This window comes from Rhynchophorus ferrugineus, unplaced genomic scaffold, assembly GCF_030347505.1.
Source record: "Rhynchophorus ferrugineus isolate W39M unplaced genomic scaffold, kcgeb_rfMv2 rfM6, whole genome shotgun sequence".
Taxonomy (NCBI): Eukaryota; Metazoa; Arthropoda; class Insecta; order Coleoptera; family Curculionidae; genus Rhynchophorus; species Rhynchophorus ferrugineus.
This window is the reverse complement of record NW_027472585.1, coordinates 12,402,859-12,418,564: the sequence shown is the minus strand read 5'-3', so window position 1 is coordinate 12,418,564 and position 15,706 is coordinate 12,402,859. Positions and strand designations below refer to the sequence as shown.

At 33.3% G+C, this 15,706-nt stretch overlaps 2 protein-coding genes across 3 annotated transcripts in view; both read left to right on the top strand.

Moving 5' to 3' along the window:
• The window catches only part of Zip48C (Zinc/iron regulated transporter-related protein 48C), a 163,146-nt gene that overhangs the window by 102,922 nt on the left and 44,518 nt on the right, over nucleotides 1–15,706 (top strand). The window lies entirely within an intron of this gene.
• Nucleotides 2,924–4,079, top strand: LOC143198309 (uncharacterized). The gene is made up of 2 exons (XM_076407445.1): nucleotides 2,924–2,973; nucleotides 3,076–4,079. The coding sequence occupies exons 1-2, from the start codon at nucleotides 2,955–2,957 to the stop codon at nucleotides 3,939–3,941; spliced, it is 885 nt and encodes a 294-aa protein (XP_076263560.1). The 5' UTR covers nucleotides 2,924–2,954; the 3' UTR covers nucleotides 3,942–4,079.

Below are 15,706 nucleotides of genomic sequence, written 5' to 3'. Positions count from 1 at the left end.
CATGTTAGAGTTATGCGAGTTTAAAGTGATCTATTAGGAGAAACGGAAATTAAGGTAACCTTATAGCCATCTATCTATCCATCGAAGCCTCTTCAGTTGGACAACCTGCAACATTTTTGTATATTTTCTATTTACCTATCTGTGAAAAGAAGAGTAAATGAATGAAGTATTAATAAATAGTGGAAAGACTCTGAAGAAGATATTTTTAAGATAATTATCTTAAATGATATTATTTTAGGAAATGTTAAAACAATAAATCCTGTCTTTACAGCACGTGGTTATGTAAATGAAAGTTTCAAAATTTGATTTAATTGTTTCTTTGTTCTTAAATTTAATGAGGTTTTATTAATTATTACGAAGGTGTGCATAATTCAAAGCGTTAGTGACCGAGAAAGCAAATCCAACAGCTCCAAAATAACCACAATCGCCTTTTTTTATTATTGTTGTTTAAGTTTATGCCACACAATGACGAAAATGTGATTTATTATGCGATGTTTAGGTCTAATTCGTTGGTTTTCTTTATATGGGACTTTAATAAATTTATAAACTTTAATATACAAACGAATACCATTTCATGTTTAGTTCTTGTTTTCTTCGTTCCTGTATTTCCTTGTTTAGTAATTTATAAAATTATATTTAATCACTACGTTCTCTCATTCTCTAATGCATTTGCAATATCTACAAAACAGTTAGTGTTAATTCTTTCCTCATAAATTCTATCCTTATGCTCATGTATATTCTAAATAATTACACAAATATCTATGGACATCAATTGTTCATACTCTACAATATGATTTTCTACAGGTTGCCTCTGTTAATAATATACTAATCTTTAGTTGTTTCTGCTTTTATTCCTCTTTGTTATTATTCTATAGTCTTTATTAGCATTTCAGCCACAAGCCCACTATAAAAGAGTTATTCTCACTCTCAGAATCATCGTTCCAGTCAGTTACCAAATTTTTAATTTCTAATCTATCAAACACTTGTTAGCGATTCCACTATCTGTCAATTTGTTTTTCTGTCTCTCTTATTGAGCTTAAGGTGTTATTGTAGACAATTATTTTTTCTACGGTGTTTCCTTTTCAGGCTTGTTTCTAAAGAAAGTAAATTACATAAGACTATACATCTTATATATAAAAATGAATCGCAAAATATGTTCCTAAGCGCATAACTCAACAACGCCTGGACCAATTTGGCCAAATCTTTTTTTAAAATGTTCGTTGAAGTTCAGGGATGGTTTTTACGGCGAGAAAAATTAGAATTATTGCTGGAAAAACCCTAAAAATAGCCCTTTTTGTTTGAATTTGTTTCGTGTATCAGTTGACAATTCATCTGTCATCTGTCAAAAGTCATCTGTAACAGACAACTTTTTTTTTTTAAATTTGATATGACTTGAACTCAAATCCTTTTAATCCGTACGAATTGTTTTATTTATTTAAAATTTTTTATTTGTTTAAAATTTAATTCAAATTTTAAATAAATAAAACAATTCGTACGGCTTAAAAGGATTTGAGTTCAAGTCATATCAAATTTAAAAAAAAAAGTTGTCTGTTACAGATGACTTTTGACAGATGACAGATGAATTGTCAAGTGATACACGAAACAAATTCGTATATCGTGTTTTGTGCAGAGTGTTTAGTTAGTTAGTGTTTGTTTAGTTCGTGATTAGTGAAAAAATAATTTATATTTGATATGCCTCCTATAAGACGAAGCAATTTAGGTAGAAGAACCAGAAATGCTATAAACCAAGCTAATTACCGATCTAATCGTACTGCACAAGAACGTGACGACGGAAATGAACGTGAAAGAATTCGGATATCACAAACGCGTGAAGCGCGAGCGCGACATTCAACTAATAATCGCGCAAGTTTGAATCCAGCTGCTTTCAGTTACGATGTGTCAATTGACTACAGTAACTACCAATGTGTTGTTATTGGTTCTATGAACTTGGTTTGCTCACACTGTAAGGCATTAAAATACAAAAACGAAGCCAATGGATTGTGTTGCGCAAATGGTAAAGTGAAATTGATACAATTGGATCCACCACCAGAACCATTGTACTCATTGGTTTCAGGAATAGAAACAGATTCTATACACTTTTTGACACATATTCAACAATATAACAATTGCTTTCAAATGACTTCATTTGGGGCAACAAATGCAGTTCGGGAAAATTTTATGCCAACTTTCAAGGTATGTATTATAGCAGTTACTCATAATTATTTTAGCGAACAAAATTTTCTGTCACCAAAGTTAAGATGTGTTACTAATCTTCAATTTCTTAATCATTACGAAATATATCACTTAGTCATCATATTATATGGTGATTCAGTTTCAGTGACACTTTTATTATATTTTATATTTGATAGATATTAGTTAAAACTAAATATATACTTTTTACGATCAAATATTATTTAAGTTTGATCATTGACAATCCATTAATTTATACCACACCATAATATTTTTTTTATTTACAGATACAAGGGCAAATATATCACAGAGCAGGTTCACTGTTACCAGTGTCAGATAGCGACAACAAATTCCTGCAAATTTATTTTATGGGCAATTCACCACAAGAAATTGATCTGCGTTGTGCACATAACAATTTAGTAAAAAGGTCTATTGTAGAACAATTACAAACTTTATTTCATCAACACAATCAATTGATTATATTGTTTAAAACTGCCCTGGATCTGATGCCATCCGATAATCACAAAATTGTAATCAGAGCTGATAAAACATCTGCAGGTCAACATACAAGACGTTTTAATGCACCAACTATTGATGAAGTTGCTATCGTTGTAGTTGGAGAAAACTTGGAATCCCGTGATATTGTTTTACATCGTCGAAATTTTCAATTACAACCTATAAAGGAAACACACCGCTCATATGATGCACTGCAATATCCCATTATATTTTGCCAAGGTGAAGATGGCTACGATTTATCAATAAAAATGATAAATCCCATTACAGGTAACTAAAATATTAGTTTAGCTATGGCGATAATATCTCAGTCACTATATTATGTATTTTAATTTTATATTTGAATGTTATTAAAACAAAATCTGTTTACAGGTTCTGAAACCAACAAAAAAGTCAGTTCAATGAACTATTATTCATACCGCCTAATGATTCGGGAAAATGCAGATAATCACATATTGAAATGTCGGCGATTATATCACAAATATGTTGATGACATGTATGTTAAAATTGAAACGGAGAGATTAACATTCATCAGGTTGAATCAAACCAAACTCCGATCTGAAGAGTATATTCACCTTCGAGATGCGATTAATACTGATGGAAATGCACAGAATGTCGGTCGGATGACTATTCTTCCAGCAACATACATCGGAAGCCCTCGGCATATGCACGAATATGCTCAAGATGCCATGTCGTATGTTCGTCATTATGGTACAGCAGATTTGTTCATCACATTTACATGCAATCCGCAATGGATAGAAATTAAGCAGGAGTTATTACCTGGGAAATCATCCATTGATCGTCATGATATTACAGCCAGAGTCTTTAGACAAAAGTTGAAATCTTTAATGAATTTCATCGTAAAACATAATGTGTTTGGTGAGACACGCTGCTGGATGTATTCTGTGGAGTGGCAGAAACGAGGATTGCCACATGCACACATTTTGATTTGGTTGGTTGAAAAGATAAGGCCAAATGAAGTTGATGCAGTGATATCAGCTGAAATCCCTAATGTACAAGTAGATCCTGGATTGCATGAGGTAGTTATCAAAAACATGATACATGGTCCCTGTGGAACTCTTAATCAAAATTCACCGTGTATGATGGATGGTAAATGTTCAAAACGATATCCACGGACATTAATATCGGAAACAATTACTGGTAATGACGGTTATCCATTGTATCGTCGCAGATCGACAGCAGACAATGGAAAATCAACAATTGTCAAATTAAATTAACAAGATATTGAAATAGATAATCGTTGGATTGTTCCATATTCACCCATTTTATCAAAGACATTCAAAGCACACATCAACGTTGAATCTTGCCATTCAGTGAAATCGATTAAATACATTTGCAAATATGTAACCAAAGGGAGTGATATGGCTGTGATTGGAATTGGTGCAGAGAATTCTAATGATGAAGTTACCCAATACCAAATGGGCCGCTATGTCAGTAGTAATGAAGCAGTTTGGCGAATATTTTCTTTTCCTATTCATGAGAGACACCCTTCTGTTGTTCACTTAGCTGTGCATTTAGAAAATGGACAAAGAGTGTATTTTACAGCACAGAACGCAGTACAAAGAGCTGCTCAGCCACCATCTACTACATTAACCAGTTTTTTTGAGACATGCCAAAACGATGATTTCGCACAAACATTGCTATATTCTGAAATGCCAAAATATTATACCTGGAATCAATCCTCAAGGAGATTTATACGACGGAAACAAGGAAAACCAGTTCCAGGATATACAGATGTATATTCCACCGATGCGATTGGCCGGATTTATTCAGTACATCCAAGCAATGATGAATGTTTTTATTTACGACTGCTATTAGTCAATGTACGTGGCCCAACATCATTCCAACAGTTACGAACTGTTGATGGTGAATTGTGTGGATCCTACAGAGAAGCCTGTCAACGTTTGCAATTGCTTGAAAATGACGCTCATTGGGATCAAACTCTCAATGATGCTGTAATATCATCACACACTCATCAAATACGAACATTGTTTTCTATAATCATATCTACATGCTTCCCATCAAACCCAATTGATTTGTGGATGAAGTACAAAGATTATATGTGTGATGATATTTTGTATCAAATACGGAATAGAATGGGAAATCCAAATATACAAATCAGTGAAGAAATTTACAATGAAGCATTGATTTCAATTGAGGACATGTGCTTGATAAGGTCAAACAAACTATTAATTCAATTAGGCCTGACCGCGCCCAATCGTCCAATGCATGACGCTTTTAACCAAGAGTTGCATCGAGAAAGACTGTGTGATCTCAACGCTTTGAAAGAATAAATTCAAACAAATCTTCCACTGTTAAATGAACAACAGAAGTATGTATTTGAAACTCTTATGAAAGTAACAAATGATGAAACTGGAGGGATTTATTTCTTAGATGCACCTGGTGGTACAGGAAAAACTTTTTTTATTTCATTAATATTAGCAACAATTCGCTCACAAAATAAAATTGCACTTGCACTCGCTTCATCGGGAATCGCAGCAACTTTGCTTGAAGGTGGTCGAACAGCCCATTCAGCACTAAAATTGCCATTAAATATGCAAAGCAATGAAACTCCAACCTGCAACGTTTCGAAAAACTCTGCAATGGCAAAGGTTTTGCAGCACTGTAAATTGATTGTTTGGGATGAATGCACGATGGCACATAAAAAATCTTTGGAGGCTTTAGACAGAACCTTAAAAGATCTACGTAGCAATAATAACCGATTTGGTGGTGCAATGATTTTATTAGCAGGAGATTTTCGTCAAACATTGCCAGTGATTCCACGATCAACGCCAGCTGATGAACTCAATGCATGTCTAAAGTCCTCCAATTTGTGGAAACATGTTAAAGTACTTCATTTAAGCAAGAATATGCGTGTCGAGTTGCAAAATGACCAATCTGGAAACATATTCTCTAAACAACTCATTGACATTGGTAATGGCAAATTTCCTATAGACATGTTGACGGCTTGCTTTTGCTATGACTATAAACAAGTCCCAGGGGCAATCATTAAGTGTTCGTGGTATTAATCTAGAAAACCCATGTTTCTCACATGGTCAATTGTATGTTGCCTGTTCCCGTGTTGGAAAACCATCAGATTTGTTTATCTATGCGCCAGGTAATCAAACAAAAACCATCGTATACCAGAAAGCAATATAATGATAATAATAATAATAATTATGATTCACATGATTAACAATAAAGCGATTACTTACTTTTCAATCCTTATATATGTTTTATTTAATTATTTTTTATTCACAACGCCCTATCACCAGGGTGATGGTTCTGTTCAGGAGAATTTTTTAAAATACGTAGGCACAAAAACTGCCACATTACAAATCTTTTTGACAGGACGAAGTCTGTCGGGTCAGCTAGTAAGAAATATTTAATTTATATTTAACGAGTGACAATGAATGATGTTTGTTTCCACCATGCGCAATCATTTACCTGCAATGAATTATTAAAAATATTATAAGTAACAAATCCGATGTTATTCAAACTTTTACCTTTTTCCATAAACTTTTCTTGTCTTTACACTCTTTATTAGCCTTTTGCCCCTTTGCCAAGAGTGGTCCATTTTTATTTTGAAATATTCATGTCTCGTGTGGATATATAAATTGAATCTTCCTTGATTTAGACAAAAAGTTTCATTAGACCTCTTCGTGTTTCGACCTCCTATGTTTCCTAACATCGTATAAAGGGATAATTTATAAGCCTCAAAGATTATATATTGCGTATGCTTAAGTTTTCTATGGACGCCTCCCAAAACTAACAATTTTCTCTGAAATAATCGTGTTAAATAATAACAGGTCAATTAAAAACTTCCCAGATCTGGAGAATACGTTGGGTGAGGAAACAATTCGAAGCCCAATTCATGGATTTTTGCCATCGTTTTCATTGACTTATGATACGGTGCATTGTCTTAGTGAAGCAGCACTTTATTTTTCTTCAAATGCGGCCATTTTTCGGCGATTTCGTCCTTTAAACAGTCCAATAACGTCAAGGTCCTTTCTTTTTCAAGGTAGTCAATAAAAATTATTCCATGCGCATCCCAAAATACAGACGCCATAGCCTTGTCAGCCGACTGTCGTGTTTTCCCACGCTTTGGAGCGGGTTCTTCGTGTATAGTCCGTAACTGTCAATTGGACTTCGGAGTGAAATGATGGAGCCATGTTTCATCCATTGTCACATATCGACGCAAAAAGTCGGCTTTATTACGCTTGATCATCTTCAAACACTACTCCCAATAATCAACTCGTCGTTATTTTTGGTCAAAAGTGAGCCCACGCGACACCCACTTTGCACAGAGCTTTCTCATACCCAAATAGTCGTGAATTATATAATGAACACGTTCAGTTGATATCTTTAGAGTGTCTGCTATTTCATTAAATTTCAATTTACGGTCACTGATAATTATTTTGTGAATGTTTTCGTCAGTAACAACCTCTTTCGGGCGTCCACTGCGTTCACCGTCTTCGGTGCTCATTTCATCACGTCTAAACTTAGCATACCAATCCTTGATGGTTAATTTTCCTGGGGCAATGTCCGGAAACCCGGCATCAAGTGAAGTTTTTGCTTCAACTGTATTTTTACCCTTGAAGGCAATATTTTATCAACACGCGAAATTCCTTTTTATCCATTTTTTTCTCAATAACCAAAGTTGCTTCACTCAAAATGCTATAATTCACAAACTAATGATCCGACAGCTGTCAAATTTATACACGCATCTTTTGAGGGTTATGGCAAACTAAAAACATATAGATGTAATTCTAGTAGCGCTATCTGTGTGTCAGGCCGGGGACTTTTCAATTGACCTGTTATTTATATGGAAAAAGCTACTCGCTGTTCTTATACATTTCATAAATTTAACGCCGAATAGAGCTAACATCAAGGTGATCTTGATTCTTCACCTGCTTTTTTGTGCAACGGCAACACGCTAAAAAATATTTCCAATAAAATTTCAATACCTAAAATATAATAGCATAAATTTTTACGCATTTTACTGGCCTGTTTGAAGCAACTGATTACAGTCGGAATCAGTTCTTGACTCCTTTGACATTCTTAATCAAAATTATCACCAATTCATTCAAATTCAAAAAAATTGTTTTAAATTTATCAGAAAAAGTGCCAAAAGAATATTTGCCAGTTTATATCATTAATTATATCATTAAGGTTTTGATTAATTTTACAGACATATGACAAAGGTTTGAACAGCAACAGAAATATAATTTCATAGATCGATTCGGTTACATGTTTGAATGCATCAGACTTCATTCTATCTTTTTTTAATTGGAGTAATTCTAATTAGTAAAACGAGATGGATAAATCTACTTCGAGTTTAAAGCGAATTAAACATTTTTACGGGCTTAATTTGGCAATACATTTGACGACATTGATGACGTGCATTGTCCGTTTTATTGCAAGGACTATAAGTGGAATTTTAATTAACAAAACTACGGAACTAACGATGGCTATATTTTAAATATCGTGGCATCGGAATCGTTTTTAAAGCCAGTTCGTCGAAAACTAATGTTCCGGATTCTGTTGCCTGGTCGTTAGCTCTATTATCAGACGTCTGCGCGGTTTTACAGTAAATACTCCCACACCGCTCCTATTATTTGTAATAAGTGTGTGAATTTCTGCGAGGCATACTTCTCAGTCGCAGTCTCCGTGGAATTTCAGACTGACGAGCTGAATGGTACGCCATCCTTACCGCCATACACTCACTCCATCGTCTAACAATCGCGTAACAACTCAATTTCATTCCCATCCGAATATATATATATATATATATATATATATATATATATATATATATATATATATACGGACATATTTATTTAAGTTGGACGATTGGAGTAGTCGTTGATGGTCGAAAACTGGCCATTTTCCATTTCAGTAACCATTAATGGGATTATTTAGATAGTTTTAATTGAAATTCCATCGATGTATTAATATTCAGATAGCCAAGTGGTCTATAACCGTATAATATCGATGGTCATCGCTTCTTTTTCTAACGTTATCTGGTAATCGACGACATTTAAAAACTTTTACCTCCCAATTTGTAGGGCTTGGGAATTCGAATCCTCGTAGGAGTTTGCTTAATAAGTATTATAACGATAACATTCGATGGTGTTTATCTTTTTGAGTTGAAATGAGTTAAAATGGTATATTTTATTATTTCAGATTTATTCCGAATAAATTTAAAGATTTCATTTTATTACCTCTTTTTTCACTTTATTACTTGTTTTTTTTGTATTTTATCGCCCAATAAGTTGTTCAATAAGTTTCCCTGGGCGCCATCGATTCACCATCACCACAAGTGTTCTTGGGACAATATTGTATTTGCTTTATACCAGTTATATCTCTAAATATTAAGTATCAACAGTGGCCACATTAGCTAGTAATAACATTACTGAAGTGGCGATTTTAAAGCCAATGTGGTCCTATGATATGTAACTATAGGGTTTCACATCAATATAATCCAAACTTTTCAAAATGACATATTTTGTTTTATATTAGAAATGAGGACAAAGACCTAAGGGTACCAATGTTCAGAAAAAAACTAATCGGTTTGTGGACGAAAAGTTGAAATACTACAATGAGTCGACTTGATAAGAGAGGAGTTTCCCGAAGGTTGAAGAGACAAAAATCCTTTGAACTAGTATAGTTAAACTATGTATGAAAACTGTATGTTGTTATAAGCTTCTGTGGAAACAACCAGTTGGAGTCCATCCATAAGTCGCTAATTAGATTTAGAGCTAGAATCCTACGTCTAGAATAATATTAAAGATGTATTACCTGATAGTGAATATAATTTAATACCATTTTTATATAAAAAAAAATCTACTGGCCAACAGTAGAACTCTAAATTCAAAGACTTTAAAATTTCATATTCATTTCATTTAGTCATAAGAATATAACTAAATTTTTATTTGGATCTGTTAATTATGCTATCTTTAAAAACGGAACAAATAACAAAAACATTATCGATATTAGTACCAAAATGATAATGGATATGTTAGATGAATATCCTTTCTAATTCTCAATTACCTACTTTATTAGTCTACTAGTCATTACAGAAAATACGCTAAATGCCGCAATGCCGTTTAACAATTCATCTGAATACTAGCTTCGAAACTCGCTTTCTATCTATTCGTTAGTCATCTCTTGGTATGTACAACTTTGAGTGTTCAAAACAGAACAAGATATCCTTGACGTGAATTCCCAATTCCATGTTTTATCACGATATGATCATTTTATAGATACCAGAATAGGTACAGTTGATGCTGAATTAATGGTCATAAGTAATTTGGTATACATATCTCTTGGTACTCTGGGCATTTTGCCCTTCAGAATTATGACAAATATTGACCCATATTAAATATTTTTTCTCCCAACCCATTTTAATTTTAAATATTTACTGCTTTGTGTAGATTTATTTAGTGTTCCAGTTCCAGTTTTCCATTTAGTACTATTATCATGGATCAACTGATCATGTAACGTTTAAAATTACATTTTGCACATTCATTAATTTTTTGTTTAATTTAAAGAAGTCTCCTGACAAAGCTCTTCGAACGCATCGATAGCTTATAGCTTTATTAAAGTTACGGCGACGCTGCTTCGTCATATTTGAATTGTCGGTTTTGGTTTCGACGATTTAAAGATGGTTCTACTACGCCTACATGTAATGGGAAGATTCAAAAGAATTGTTAAGGGCTATCGATTTAGAATCACTCTGAATCTCACAGACATCGAGTCGAAATAAAGTCATGACCATAAAGTCTTGCTGTGCATATTGAACAGTATAGGATATGAACTATAAAGCATATGAACAACAAAGGACCTGCAATAGCGAGTAACGGACACAAGGTCATCCTCTGGCGTGATATCACTCAGCTACACATATTAGGAGTTCTGAAGAATACACTGTTGCAACTCAAGTTGGAAGTTTTACTACACTCACCGTATTCACCGGATATAGGGCATTCTTATCGCAACTTCACACATTCTTCGCAACAGCACATGGTTTCGAAATACTGAATACGTACAAAAATGTAACGATAATTAGACCCTGGCAAGCCAGACAATTCATGCTGAAAAAATTATAATATATTAAAAAAATAATATATAATATATATAAAAGAATTCATAGGTGGGAAATGGTGGAAAAAATTAAGGGTAGTATACATTGTCCCAATTTTTCGGAAAAAATGTTTTTTTTAATGAAAACAGTACCAGTATACATGCAAGCACTTAATACTTGTGTCTTACCCTATTTGTGACTTTCGATGACTACTCGATTGGCGATCATCTATAGTGTGAATAATACCTTAAAAAAACTTGTAAAGTCGACGTACATAATTAGCTATATCGCCTCCCCTCTGAATAAGTATGTATATCAATTATTCAATATTTGTAAATTCTCTAATATTTTGTACAACTTTTAATCCAAACTAATTCCTAAACAATTTTTGATATAATTTATATATATTCGTATTCAAGTCATTTAATCCTTTTCCTACTTATTTTGATTTGAACTATACTAAAATATTTACAAATGATATTAATTATTCATTTCATTATTACCGTTATTATTTATTTAGATTTTATGTGAAGATTAGTCGTTTTAATTACAACACCCCTCGCATTTTGGCTGTGCGTATATTTAGCTTAATATATTCGACAGTTTTAATTAACCTTAGCCCTATGTTATCAAAATGTGAACCGAAAGCTTTGTTCTAGTACCAGCTTTGTGTCTTCAAATTACTGCTGACGTATATGTAGTACGATACATTTTGAGATTATTTTGAGACTGATTGTATTTTCGGTGGCTTCCTTATTTTATAATAGGACTTCTAACATTATGTTGTTTAATTATCAGTTATATATATAATGTACTATGCATTAATTGTATATATAACTTATGAAATTGCCGGCTTGGTGGCGCAGTGGTAAAGGCGACAGGACGGTCCTTCTACTGTTGCAATAGCCGCGGGTTCGAATCCTGCTGCGGCATGGTCGTAAATTTATGTTTGCGATGGTCTTAGGCAAGAGTGTAAAATCAGACAAGGAACATGATCCCAGTCACGCCAGTAACCAGGCTGGGTAAGACCGGATGTCTTCTGGGATGATTTCTAAAGTTGGTCACTCGCCAGTCGGTCGGCTTAATGTTGAGGATGATGGTTCGGAGCCCACGTTAAACTGTAGGTCCAGTCCAGATAAACCCCTAGTTGGCAAAAGGAGACTTTAAAATGTATTTTTAAAAAAAGTTATGAAATGTGTAGGGATTCAAATAGGAAACCCAAACACTTACTTGAATATATTTTGCTTCACAAGAAAGAATAGTGGTGACTTCGAGCTATATTTATTGCTACTTCTCTTCAATTTTGCTATATTTCTAACTAAATCTCCCCAAGGATTAACAAATACCAGTCTATATCAAATTAAATGATCTTATTTTATTATAAACAAGATATATATCATCCGAGCTAACCAGGGGATATTCTTATTTATTTCGACGTAATTGCTCTTTTCATAAACCTCATAGAACACTGTCTTTTTATACTACGAGTATCAAGCTACTTCGACTTTTGGTGTGGCGGTAGCTCGCCCAGATTCTCGTATACCTTACCATGATATTGAGTCATCCTCGAGCATTATGATTAGTATCAACAAACTATTACATGAACATTTAGCTGTGAAAAATATTTGTTCAAATGGAATCCCACATAATTTGAGAAAAGCTACTACGAGATAGACTACTACGCTAGACTACGAGATACACTACGAGATAATCTTGTCAATTGGTACAAGGAAAGGGACAAGAAATATAGTCGGTGTCATATATATTCAAAAGTTGTGTAAATCTACACAGGTGACGAATCTTGGATCTGCGCCTGTGAGCTCCAAAGAAAACAAACAATCCACAGTATAACTCTTTCTGTATAACTCAGAACTGTATAATTCTTCATTATGACAGTGCTCTCACACATTGAGTGACTTTTTCCACCTCTTTGTTTAGCCAAAAAGTCTATCTGGTGGTATATCCTCTGTACAGGCCCATATCAATAACAAATAGGGTTCCCAATGTTTATCACTGCCTGAAAAATCCGTTGGTGTTTTCAAAAACCATGTTGTACAAGAACCTCAAACAGATTGAAATAAGTGTTTCACACATTAGTTCAAGCACATGCAAAAGCGTATTGCTCACCATGAAAAACGGTTCCAAAAACAATAAAGCTATTTTCTTTCATAAACTGTTTTTTTATTGTCAACTAACATATAATTCCAACTCTCATACCACTACAAGTTCTTCGATATGACCTGCTATACCCCATATCTTTCATATACCAATATCAAAACAAGGCACTGAAATCTAATTAAAATCATCTACCTGGTTTTAATAAATGGACGACATCTTTGTAATGGCATATTCCATATTCCACAAGCCAGCCAGTTCAACTCAATTCCTCGAAAAACCTTTTAGTATGGAGTAACAGATCTTAAAACCCCACAGGAAAATGTGTCAGACACTCAAGAGCTCCGTTTACAGAGTTTCCTGTAAGGTATTTAATTTTTTTAGAATAACCATGGACTAATAAGCGTGAAAAATATTATTTCGATACCAATTTGTCACTATGTATTGCTATTTAGCTATAATAACAACAATATATATATATATATATATATATATATATATATATATATAATACTCTGTACGTAATAAATAGTAACAATTATCGGCAATAATAACTATATTTATTAAAATAGCTATGAGCGAACAGGTTCAGTTGAAAACAGTATTAAAAGTGAATAATCTACGGTATTAACAACGTGGACTGTACACGACATTCTATTACTCGATGGAATGTAACTATGCAACATATTTGCGTTGGTTTACAATGAAATCTGCCCTATTCTGCATAGATTTACCAATAATAAGTGAAACCGGGAAAGTGTAATATAAGGATTTTTGTTACAGTCTAAATATACGTACATTCCTGTGTTTTTTTTTGATATTGGGCTTTTACATTTCATTTCTACATTAGGATATGTTTTGCTTTATACTTTATTATTAAAATATATTAAAATTAATAATAATTTAATAGCAACAATTCGTAATTCTCATGCAAAATATGGTAATGTCGACGGTCAAACTTATCATATATTATTTAGGAATCAGAAGATATGGGAATAATTATCGTCACTGTCTCTGTTTGGTTCAAATGTTTGAACTAAATCATTGTTCTTCGAAAATATGGCTGTTCATGTAAGAATAGCAATCACACATTGCTATCGGACATAATGATCCAGTTATTGTTTGTAATTTTCAAGATCGCTATCATATACTATTTCGGATAGAAATCTTCTGTAAATACCTTTGCATTGGGAAAATAAATTTGACTAACTCTAGACTCAAGCTGTCTTACAAAAGACTTGTTTAGACTTGCTGTGTTAACATTGGTTTGATAAATATCAATAATAATTTTGGAAAGGTACACGTTTAAACAATAAGTTGAATAAGTACAAATTCATAGGCAACTTGAGAAATTTTGGAAACTCGAAGGACACTCCTTAGATCTTATTTCATTCAAAAGACTGGATGGAAAATTTGCTTCGAAAACATGAAAAAAGCCTTGATTTTATTCAACTTGAATTCTAGTTAGAAATATGGTACATGGAATATAAAAAGTGTTCTTAATTCTGCACATTCCAGTTAATTTTATACAGTACTGCCGGTTATTGATGTATCAGCTTTGGTATAACGGGCGTTAACGTTATGGACGCCACTGGCTTCTTAACAGCTTTACTAACGAGAACAATTTGCACGGGTAGGAAACCACTTTTTGATATCGCATAAATTTAACATATTAGTATATGTAGAAAATATAAAATGGCTTCGAGAGCGCCCAACAAAGTTGATTTACCCTTAGTGCTGTTATTGCTGCTCCTCTATCGATTAAATGAATGAATGGCTTGCTAACTGGGCATAATGATTAATATTTAATCATAGAGAAGGTACGATGTCTTTATTGGTGCAACAAGGTTCCTAAGCTACAGTAAATCATACTAATTAGCTCTAGTTTTTGTAATATACGATTTTTTCTGGAGTCTTGTTGTTTGAGTTTGAGTGCAATCGGGAATTTAGTAGGTAACCCAAATTCTGGGCAAAACAACTCGGAAGATGTATGAAAACTTTCTACGACTTTTATTGATACTTGAAGTTATTACCATTATTTCTCGATGTATTTGGCTATTTTTAAAATACCACCATTATTTGGTAAATCACCTTACAACATTTACACACTTAAATCAGCAATAACTCACAATTATTAATTCATGCCAGAAATATCTTGATGGAACCTTTCTCGATGACCCTCAAGAACAGATCGACAACCAGATGGAGAACCAGTCGAGATGACAGTGGTGAAACTTTAAAATTAAAAAAAAATTGTTGGCACGTTGCATTCGATGGTATTTTAATAGATATTCTATGAGCAACTGAGTTCTTTGCAGATTTTGTTTCCTGAAATTCCATATCCATAACTCCCTTGACAGCTTCAAAATTAGCTTTTTCTTTCCCTTCCAAAATTGAATGAAACCAAACATAGTTTACAAGCTACACTTATTTATGATTTGTGGCTTTGACAAAAGTTTTCTTTAAAGCAGCTAGATATAAAAAGGTGAAGAAGTGACATTCTTTGAATAAAGCATCTCGATGATGAAATTTTCCTCCTTGTAACCTGAATACAACATAATGCTGACATGCCTATTATGTAACATACCTAATAACTAACAACATCAAGAACTCCAAAAGAAGATATTCTACGCCAATTACAACAAAAATACAGTGAAATTAGCATTAGTGTTATCGTTTACAACCCTTTAGAAGCTAGACTAACAACAGGAATGCCAATCTTGAAAAACAATAATACATTTCTATGAATTATATAAAGTAGAAAATAGAAAATATCACTTG